Below are 10,488 nucleotides of genomic sequence, written 5' to 3'. Positions count from 1 at the left end.
CCCTGACTGTGACCTCGTTGCTGCATTTGCGATGTACATACTGCTGAGCGCCGAAACGGGATGGCGCGTTTTCCCCGAACCGTGCGCTGCTGGGTTGTCTGATGACCGACCGGTCGTGCGGCGCGTGCAGCTATAGTCGACACTGGCGCACTGTACCTAGAGGCTCGTGACTTTTGACTCGTGACTCGTGAGATGCGAGACGCGAGGTTCCAAAGACGCGACGAAGGGTCCATGTCGGGGTCCTGGCTGCACTGTTCGCCGACCCATGCAAGCGCCTCGAGGATTTTTGCGCGCGCCAACGTTCTCGTTGCTGCCATTGCGAGACTACTTCGAGATGGACAGGAAACGCTCCTGTATCGACAACTCGGTTGAAGCGTCGAAGCGACAGCGAATTGCCTCGATCGAAGGGCGAGTCGCTGCGGAAGCGCATGCGCCAGGAGAACCCTTCTCGCTGGGTCTGCAGTTCCCCCCTCCGCCCTCGCGCCTGTTCTTGCCAACCTCGCACTCGGACGAGGACTCGAGCTCAGCAGTAGCTGAGGCAGACCCGTCGTTCGAGCTCCTGTTCGACCCGGTCGCGTTCATTCAGCATCTGACTGAACCGCCCATCGAGTCGCCGGTTGATCCGTCCTTCGCCTACCGCGCCGACTTTGCCTCGCTCCCTGCCGACTTCCAAGCTCTCGAGAATCCATACCTGCCGCAGATGGCGTCGCCATCGCCTTCGCCGTCACGGTCGCCGGTGCCAGACAGCGCTGCATCGCCCGCACGCGCTCGTGCTGCGTGCTCGCCTCAACCGGTCAGTCCTCGCTGCCGCTTCTCAATCCATGACAAGTGTCAACAGGCGTATTTGTGGCCCGTCGACACGCGATTCGACCATTTGAACGCCGGTCCTGACTCTGGTCCGGCTTGTGTTTTACCCCAGATTCCGCTTGATGATAGCTCGCTCGCCGTCGCGTACACTGCGACGCCGATGACGGCGTTCTCGACGCCAGCATTGTCGCCCGAGACTATGTCCTTGAGCTCGTCGCAGGATCACGGCACCCCAGCCCCGTTCCCGTCGCCCCAAGTCTACCTGCAGCCGCTATTAGCACCAGGAATCGGCATGTCGCCGTACGAGCACATTGCAATCGACGAAGGCCATGGACTGGGGCTGCAGTCGATGAATTTTGAATCGATGAGCGGTGCGGATTACCCGCCAAAACGGCCTCCTGCACTACCTCGTGCGAATCCAGCTTTGGCCCGTGCTACCCGTGCTCCGCCACCCGACCTGTCAAGAAAAGGAATGGACATAGGGCTCACGCTCGCCGACTTTGATATGCTCGACACGCTCGGGTGAGCTTTCCCGGCACTCGGGCGACCCCCAAGACTGTGCGCATTCTGACCATTTTCTGACCGCACGCTAGCACTGGAACGTTTGGCAAAGTACTTCCCGCGCGTCTGCGCATGTCATCGTCACGGCCATCGCAGCGCGAGCCCTTGTACTTTGCCATGAAGATCCTCGAGAAAAGCACGATCGTCCGCCTGCGACAGGTCGAGCATGTCAATTCGGAGCGGAGTACCCTCGCGCTCATCCAGCACCCCTTTATCGTCAATCTGTTCGTACTTGCTTAGACACGCCATTCCGACGCATCCGCAAGCTGATTTAAATCGTTCTCAGTTTCTGCACGTTCCAGGATGAGCAAAATCTATACCTCCTGCTGGAATACGTACAAGGCGGCGAGCTCTTCTCCCACCTGCGACGTGCAGGGAGATTCACTGCCGATGTCACACGCTTCTACATCGCGAATCTGGTGCTTGCGCTTGAACATCTCCACAGGCAGGACATTATTTACCGGTCCGCAATCTTTCCAAAACCTCGCTCGAACCACGGAACTCATGCTCTGTTATTCGCAGTGACCTGAAACCCGAGAACCTGTTGATTGGCGCAGATGGACACATCAAGGTGACCGATTTCGGATTCGTCAGTGGCTCTATGTTCTCCTGTCACACGGCGCTGTGTTCTGAACTGACTCGCTATTTCCAGGCCAAGTACGTTCCTGACCGGACACATACCCTCTGTGGTACCCCAGAGTACCTAGCGCCCGAAATTGTTCGTCCGAATTTTTGGCTCTCTCGCGATATCTGCCGATTTTGCGCTCATGTTTCACCCGCATGCTCAGATCACAGCCACCGGCCACGGCGCGGCTGCCGACTGGTGGGCGCTGGGCATCCTTCTTTTCGAGCTTTTGGCCGGCTACCCCCCATTCTATGCCGATCATCCGCTCGAGATCTACGAAAAGATTCTCGCGGGCAAATTCAGCGTACCTCCATTCATCGACCCAGTCGCGAAAGACCTAATCCGACGCCTCTTGACGGCCGACCTGACCAAAAGGCTCGGCAACCTGAGTGGAGGAGCACAAGACGTCAAGGCGCATCCGTGGTTTGAAGGTGTCGATTGGATTGCGGTCAGCAAGAAGCACATTCGCGTGAGTTCTGCTTACCCCACATGCCTGAATAACAGCAAGTTGACACTGGTGAATCGCCCACTCAAAAGGCTCCTATCATTCCCGAAACCCATATTCCGGGAGACTCCTCAAATTTCGAACGGTTCCCTGTGGCAGACCTCTCGACTCTACCTGGTATCTTCCGAGCCATGTCTGAGCGAAAGTACGGTTCCTCGGCGCCGGTCGGACCTGATCCCTGTGAGTTGCGCTACCCTGGTCACCGCTTCATTTGGAGAACGCGCGATGACTGACGACCGTTGCTTGATGGTCTTCCAATAGATGGCTACCTTTTCCCCAACTTCTGACGAAACTCACGCTTCCCCAATATTCCCCTTTTCAGTTGTCTTATGACCCCGATCGCACAATATTCCCAGACCTCTATTCACGATATTTTCTAGATTCCCATCCTCTTTGGCAGATTCCAAGTGGTCCCTTCTATTCCTTCGTTCTCGTTTTATTACCTTTACCACCTCTCGTTTTGTTTTACCCCTCGCTTTCGCTCTGCAGCTGTCAGTATCGCTATCTCTCTCTCTTTCTTCCTTCGCTTCCTCGCAACCTCTCGTCGCAATCGCAATATCTGTCAACCCATCGCAGCCGAGAATTCTACGCGGTCTGTCCTGCCTCGCTAACCTGTCTGCCTTGTTCTATTTGCTCCACAATTGAGTGTCTTTCTCCCAAAACCTGACCGTTCGAGAGACGGGAGCATACAACTTGTGGAAACGCGTAGCTGCAACGCGACGTTCGGGAGGAAGAGAAAGTACTGAAAATTGTTTTCTCGGAAACAAAGAGGCTAGGTAAAACAAAGGTGGGAGCACTGATAGGCGGAGTGATGGTGACAACGAGTGGAGAGAGACACTCGAGAATGAGACACGCCTGGACAAGATAGACAACAGAGCACGAGGGAAAGGAGGTACGAGAGAGTAGGAGAAGGAGGAAACCTTGAACGCCTTGATCAGAGAACGTCCTCCCGAGGGTATCGGTAAAGCGCTTTTCTCGTAGATCCTTAAAGCACTGCCTTGGGCATCTTGCGCGAAGCTTGACGGACTCCGAGATCGGCGAGCACCTCTTCCTGTGATCATGCAGAACAAGAGGAAGTTTGCGGGTCAGGGCTCTGCGATCGGTGCCAGTCAAGCAAAGGTCGCGGAGAGAACGACTTACGGCTCCTCCCAGCAACGAATCGTACTTGTAGCTGCGGTTGAAGGCCTCAATGAATTGACCCACTATAGAGAGCAAGTGAGAAACGCAAAGTCAGCGGAAAGTTCGTAGTCAGCCTCTCGAGGCATGGACGCAGTGACTTACTTCCGCTCTGGGTGAGAGCACGACCACCGAAGATTTGGACAGCTGCAATGAGGAATAAGAATAAGCTTCGGTTGGAGGAGAGCGATGGAGACCAGTCACAGCTCACCGTTATCGGCAATCTCGGTCGCGGTACGGGTGCAGAAGACCTTGAGGAGACCAATGGGACCCGCGAGAGCGTCCGCTTGCTGGGCGTAGTTCATGTTGCACATTTGGAAAGCTGCGGCGCGCATAACCTTGCGTTAGGCTGCTTTCCGATTGCTCGCAGAACAGAACTAGGTAGGACTTACTGATGTTCTCAAGGTAAGACTGCGCCGCTTCGACCTTTTGGATCATCGCGGCGAGTTTTGCACGGATAACGGCGAGGTCGATGAGAGGCTTGCCGAACGCCTTGCGTTGGTGAGCCCACTTGAAGCACTCTTCGACGATCATGCGCGAACCAGCGACCGATCCACAGCACATGACCCAACGTTCGTGGCTAGACGCGAAATGGGAGACAAACGGATCAGTCTCTCGACATCTAAGTAAAACAGGGCAGATCAACCCTACTTGAAGTTGGAGAGAATGACGAAGATCTAAACGAAAATTGTCAGCGAGACTCTCAAGAAGCCGAGGCGTTGTGATGACATACACCCTTGCCCTCTTTGCCCAAAAGGTTCTCCACGGGAACCTTGACATTGTCGTAAGTGACGTACGCGGTTCCAGCCGTCGTCGAGTCTGTCGCGAAACCCGAGTCAGTCGAGCATCTTTCGAGAAACATGCGAGAGCATGAGACACGGACAAGAAGTCTTGATAATCTTTGTCTCGACACCCTCTTGACGCGGAATGAGCAGCATCGAGAGACCGTTTCCGGTGTTGACGCCGGTCGAGAAATAATCCGAGAAATGACCGCTACCGAGGACACAACAACATTAGATCACGTCAAAGGCAGACTGGCGAGAGCAAGCGCGTTTCGTACTTGGTGATCCATTTCTGTAGGGCGAGAGGCGGGTCAGACAAGCCCAGCGATGGTGCGACAGCATCAAGAAACATACCTTGGTACCGTTGACAATGTAGTGTTTCCCATCAGGGGTCTTGACCGCGGTCGTTCTCAGACCAGCGACATCAGATCCAGCGAAAGCCTTCGAAGGGAGCAAGTCAGCTCGGCAAACTTGATTCCTCGACCGATCAAGCTCACCTCGGTAATCGCCAACGAAATAAACTTGCGTCCAGCGAGGACTTCGGGAATGATCTCCTTCTTGAGCTTGTCGGAGCCAAAGTTCATGATCGGAGGCAGCTATGATCGCACGGCTCGAAGTGAGTCAGGGCACTTGACGTGAGCGCGTAGGGAGAATGGGCGCACTCCGATAACCATTCCACCTTGGAGACCGTCAGCGTAGCCACGAGCACCGGCGCGAACCAGCTCCTGCGTAACAATTGACCTAGGATGGGCGAGAACGCGGTCAGTAGGGCAGAACAGGAGGCCACATGGTGGGAGGCCCGTGCACGCACTCGTGAAAGTAGTCAAACTCTTCGCCCTTGACGCCTCCGAGCAATGTGAGGCCATGGAGGAGTTTTCCAGGACCCATTCGCTGAACGCAGTGCAACGTCAGGCTCAAACTTCTTGGTGCGTGGGCAAAGAGCGGAGACCGACCATGGCGTTCATGTTGATCTCACCCATCTTCTGGATGAGCTCGACCGTCGGACGCTTGCCGTCCTTCTCGTGCATTTGAGCATCAGGGCGGACGTGCTCGTCGACAAACGCGCGCATCTCCTTCTGGAGGGCGCGGTGACTGTCCTTGTAGTACGGCGACTTGAAGCCCTCGACGAGCCAAGTCGGTTCGGCGTACGGCACGGGCGAGAGTGTGCCGGTCGTCGGTAGGAGGTAGCGGGGCTTGGCGCCCTCGATCGTACCAATGATGTACCGACCGTACTTGTTGAGGACCTCGGCGCGGTGCATGCCGAAGAAGGCTTCAGTGGCATCTGTCCCGTGGTACGAGTAGGAGGTGAGTGAATACGAGGAGGCTAAATAGCAGCGACACTGCGCTACGATGGGCCAAGAGGGAACGGACCTTGTCCCGCCACCTGAATCAGGACGTGAGCCCCACCAGGGTGCATGTCGACAAACTTGCTCAGGTCATAGACGGCCGAGTCGATGATGATCCAGAGGTCTCCCTCCTTGTTGTGCTGTCGAGCGAGAGAGAGGCGATCGTCAGCAAACCGGCCGGCATGGGGACGTTGCTCATGAAATCGCCACGCTCCAACGCTGCCTCTCATGCGACGACAGGGTCCTGGGACGCTCCATATGCTCCTGTCGAGCGACTTTGCGTGCTGAACCAGTGGGACCCGTCCTGGTGGCAGTATAACCGTCGACTGGCTACCCCCGCACGCCGCATTCCGAGCCAGTACTTCGCGTGCCGCAACCGCCTCACGCCGCCTGGCAGCTCCTGTCCCGCGCTTGAGGTTCCACCTAGTTCACACAGTCGAAACGCGTACCTTTGCGACTTCCTCCTTGGAGAATCCCTTGAGCTGATCCGGCTTCTTGGTCGCCGTGTCGGGCACGCGCAGGTACTGAGTCTTGGAAGGGTACGCAATGGCAGACATCGTGAAGGTTTGTGAAAGGTGCCGAGAGACGTGGAAGTGAGGTGGGCTCGCAACTGGAATGCGAGTGGTGTGGGAGATCAGCTGCTATGAATCTCGGACAGGTGTGATTCTGAAACTCTCATCGGGTGCTAAACGTCTCCGGATGCCGACGAGCCAATCATCGGCTGACTAATTTTCGGTTTCCGTCTTGCCTCTCTCTCGGCCAATAGACAGAATGCAAGCAGCTAAGCAGGTCACTTGGTTCTTGACCGCGCGTCGAGACGAGGGTCTGGTCGCATTCAGACACTTCAGGCATCCGGCAAACGGAATCAGGGACAAGGATGTGGGCGGTAAAAGGCACGGTGTTACAGCAATGGTAGAGAAAGCCCTTTGGAACATATACTACAAGAAAAAGTTTTACTGCTGCTTGTTCGCCGTCTGCGCGAGGTCCGAGAGTAGAAGGGGAGGCGAATGCGAGGAGATCAAGAAGGGGGGGATGAGGTCGACTCGATTACTTCTTGACTTGAGCCCTAATTGCGCGTCATGAAAGATACAGTATCATCAGCTACAGTTCTCATGACTCCAGGTCGAAAAAGAAAGAAGCTACTCACATGCGGTTGAGGGCAGATCCAGCCTTGAACCACTCGATCTGTCCAGCGTTGAAGGTGTGCGACAGCGGGATGTCCTCCGAGGCGCCGTCCTTGTGGTGGAGGCGGAGGGTGACGGGGGAACCTTCGGCGAGCTCGGTGATACCAATAAGGTCGACCTTGTCGTCCGATCGCACCTTCTCGTAGTCGGCCGGGTTCTTGAAGTTGAGCGGGAGCATACCCTGCTTCTTGAGGTTGGTCTCGTGGATACGGGCGAACGAGCGGGTGATGACGGCCGTTCCTCCGAGGAAACGGGGCTCGAGCGCGGCGTGCTCTCGCGAAGATCCCTCTCCGTAGTTCTCGTCTCCGATGACAACCCATCCGATGCCAGAGTCGCGGTATTGGGCAGCGACTTGAGGGACACCGGCCCATTCACCAGTGATCTGGTTCTGGACCTTGTTCGCCTCACCGTTCGCCTCGTTGATCGCGCCAATCAGGCAGTTTTGCGAGATGTTCTCGAGGTGACCACGGTACTTGAGCCACGGTCCACCGGCAGAGACTAGTGAACGGCAGGCAGGAGTTCAGTACAAATTTGTTGCGCTAAATGTCTGGAGAAGCAAACAAGCAACTTACTGTGGTCAGTGGTGCACTTGCCCTGGGCCTTGATGAGGATAGGGAGGTCCTTGGGGTCCTTGCCGTCCCAAGGCTTGAAGGGCGAGAGGAGTTGGAGACGGTCCGACTTGGCGTCAACAATGACGTTGACCGAGGCACGGTCGGCGGGAGGGGCTTGGTAGGTGTTCTCGCCAGCGTCGTAGCCGCGGGGAGGGAGCTCCTTGCCCGAGGGGTCCGAGAACTTGAACTCCTTGCCATCGGCGCCCTTGAGCGAGTCGGTCAGGGGGTTGAACGAGAGCGATCCACCGAAGACCATGGCGGTAACGAGATCAGGCGAAGCGACGAAAGCGTGAGTCGCCGTGTTGGCATCGTTACGGCCGGTGAAGTTACGGTTGTACGAAGTGATGATCGAGTTCTTGGTGCCCTTGGGGACGTCTTGTCGGTCCCATTGTCCAATGCAAGGTCCGCAGGCGTTAGCGAGAACGACACCTCCGATTTTCTCGAGACTCTCCATCTGTCCGTCACGGGCGATGGTGGCACGGATCTGCTCCGATCCGGGAGTGATGGTGAAACCGGACTTGGCCTTGAGACCGTGAGCGGCAGCCTCGTCGGCGATCGAGGCGGCGCGCGACATGTCCTCGTAGGAAGAGTTGGTGCACGATCCGATGAGACCGACCGAGAGCTTGTCGGGCCAGTTGTTCTCCTTGACGGCGGCAGCGAACTTGGAGAGAGGAGTCGCGAGATCGGGGGTGTAGGGACCGTTGATGTGAGGCTCGAGTTCGGAAAGGTTGATTTCGATCACCTGGTCGTACTCGGCGTTCTCGTCGGTGCGGAGGTTGTGCTGGAATCGCTCGGCGTACTTGCGGATCTCGGGTCGGTTGGTGGCGTCGAGGTATTGACCCATGCGGTCGTTGTAGGGGAAGAGAGAGGTGGTAGCACCGATTTCGGCACCCATGTTGCAGATGGTGGCCATTCCAGTGCACGAGAGCGAGGTGACACCCTCACCGAAGTATTCGATGATGGCACCCGTTCCACCCTTGACAGTCAGGATACCGGCAACCTTGAGGATGACATCTGTGATGTTGAAAACACCGTACTCGGTCAGAATGGGCTAATCTTGCGGTAAGTTGCGGGTAGAGCGACTGTTTGCTTACCCTTAGGAGTGGTCCATCCGCTGATCTTGCCGGTGAGCTTGACACCAATTCGCTTCGGGCATTTGAGCTCCCAGGGAAGGTCGGCGATAACGTCGACGGCATCAGCTCCTCCGACTCCGACGGCGATCATACCGAGACCTCCAGCGTTGGGGGTGTGCGAGTCGGTACCGATCATGAGACCTCCTGGGAAAGCGTAGTTCTCGAGGATGATCTGTGCGCACAATCAATTTGGTCAGAATCTAGAAGCGAAACTCGCTGAGGAAGGCTCGATAACGAACTTGGTGGATGATACCAGATCCGGGTTTCCAGAATCCAATGCCGTACTTGGCGGTGCAGGTAGCGAGGAAATCGTAGACCTCCTTGTTGATGTCCTTGGCGCGGGCAAGATCCTTGACACCTCCAGTTTGAGCCTCAATCAAGTGGTCGCAGTGGACGGTGGTAGGGACGGCAACGGTAGGGAGACCGGCCGACATGAATTGCAGGAGAGCCATCTGCGCGGTGGCATCTTGGCAGGCAACTCGCTATCGTGAAGGAAAAACAGCGTCAGATCTCGGATAAACCTTGACGCGTAGCGCGCGGCAGCGTCGAGTTCCACGACGAAGATAACTCACGTCGGGACGAAGCTTGAGGTAGGAGGCTCCGGGACGGATGTCGGCATCGTGGGGGTTGTCGAGATGACCGTACAGGATCTTCTCGGAGAGAGTGAGGGGACGGTTAAGGCTGTGTGTAGATACAAACAATGCCGAGTCAGAAGCTGTTCACAAGTCTTGCATGTGGCGCGCGCAATCGACGTGGAGCGGATCTCGCGCGAGATATAGGCCGAGGGAACGGGGGGACAAAGGTGGACGTGAAAGCGCGAGGGGAACAGCGCGCGCGACGTACCGGGAGCGAACGACGGCGAGGTTGTCCTCGATGCGCTGGTAGTTGATGTACGACTCCTTATCGAAGACGGACATGGCAACCTTGGTCGCACCGATGTTGCCAGCGGGCGTCGCGAGGGAGCGCGAGAGGCGGGGGGCACGGAGCCCGGCGGCGCGGACAGAGGGCACGAAGACCATGCTGTGCGTGAGGAGAGAGCGGTGAAGTTAGTGAAAGAGTCGCGCGAACCCGTGTGCAGCGAGTGGGGAGGCCAAGGCGACGACGTGGGAGAGGCCGACAAATCAGCGGGACGACATTCGCCCGTGAACTGGCCTGCGCCGGATAGCCGACTCTCCCACGCGCCCGACGACCTCGGCGAGCGCGTCGATGCCAGCGCTCAGTCCCAGAGATGCGGACTGACCTGGAAAGCGGGTAGAGGGGAGCGGATGCGGGCTGGCCTCGTGAAGAACGAAGTGAAAAAGGCGCAGGCGTGGATTTGGTTTCCCGCGCGTTTGCTGTTTCGGTGTCTTGAGACTTTGCCCGGTCTCCGCCCGCTTTCTTCATTTCCCGGTCTGCTCCGCGCGTCACTTTACGCCTCGTCCAGCCTTGACATCTGGCCAGTGATATCGTCCTGTATAGCATAGGACGGACCGATACATGACCGCATCCTTCCTACACTTGTGCTATCTCCGCACTATATCCAAATATCCAAACTCTATCAGTCGAATCTCCGCTCGATCGAAATAGATTGCGGACCGCGCTGATTTCTCGTCTCTTCGGATACTTGAGACTCGAGTGGCTCTCTCGGATATGAGGTCCACTTGGTTCCTCCGCGACTCGCATGGTCCTCGGGAAACGGTCGCGAGCGGTCTCTGCGGACGTACCTCGGTTACCTAGGATGCATGGCACCGCTAGAGTCATGCTCAATTGCAGACTCTT

The 10,488-nt window shown here is 56.8% G+C and overlaps 3 protein-coding genes across 3 annotated transcripts; 1 reads left to right on the top strand and 2 right to left on the bottom strand.

Moving 5' to 3' along the window:
- Positions 1-265: 265 nt before the first annotated feature.
- On the top strand, positions 266-2,785 carry JCM15063_001783 (cAMP-dependent protein kinase; the record flags this gene model as incomplete). The annotated part of the gene is made up of 8 exons (XM_076678917.1): positions 266-1,329; positions 1,401-1,592; positions 1,655-1,831; positions 1,891-1,957; positions 2,021-2,086; positions 2,157-2,462; positions 2,531-2,678; positions 2,760-2,785. 8 exons carry the CDS (start codon positions 266-268, stop codon positions 2,783-2,785), a joined length of 2,046 nt encoding a protein of 681 aa, XP_076533914.1.
- A 698-nt stretch (positions 2,786-3,483) lies between these two features.
- Positions 3,484-6,359, bottom strand: JCM15063_001782 (uncharacterized protein; the record flags this gene model as incomplete). The annotated part of the gene is made up of 16 exons (XM_076678916.1): positions 3,484-3,549; positions 3,639-3,700; positions 3,780-3,821; positions 3,886-3,996; positions 4,067-4,254; positions 4,326-4,351; positions 4,408-4,493; positions 4,558-4,667; positions 4,735-4,748; positions 4,811-4,897; positions 4,954-5,052; positions 5,119-5,197; positions 5,268-5,347; positions 5,410-5,738; positions 5,828-5,942; positions 6,252-6,359. 16 exons carry the CDS (start codon positions 6,357-6,359, stop codon positions 3,484-3,486), a joined length of 1,602 nt encoding a protein of 533 aa, XP_076533913.1.
- Positions 6,360-6,849: 490 nt separating this feature from the next.
- Positions 6,850-9,749, bottom strand: ACO1 (aconitate hydratase ACO1; the record flags this gene model as incomplete). The annotated part of the gene is made up of 7 exons (XM_076678915.1): positions 6,850-6,868; positions 6,950-7,484; positions 7,559-8,611; positions 8,692-8,902; positions 8,970-9,212; positions 9,303-9,411; positions 9,574-9,749. The coding sequence occupies 7 exons, from the start codon at positions 9,747-9,749 to the stop codon at positions 6,850-6,852; spliced, it is 2,346 nt and encodes a 781-aa protein (XP_076533912.1).
- Positions 9,750-10,488: the final 739 nt, after the last annotated feature.

Source organism: Sporobolomyces koalae (assembly GCF_050403365.1).
Source record: "Sporobolomyces koalae JCM15063 DNA, S_koalae_JCM15063T_v1_ctg18, whole genome shotgun sequence".
In the NCBI taxonomy this organism is placed as follows: domain Eukaryota; kingdom Fungi; phylum Basidiomycota; class Microbotryomycetes; order Sporidiobolales; family Sporidiobolaceae; genus Sporobolomyces; species Sporobolomyces koalae.
This window is presented reverse-complemented; position numbering and strand designations above follow the sequence as displayed.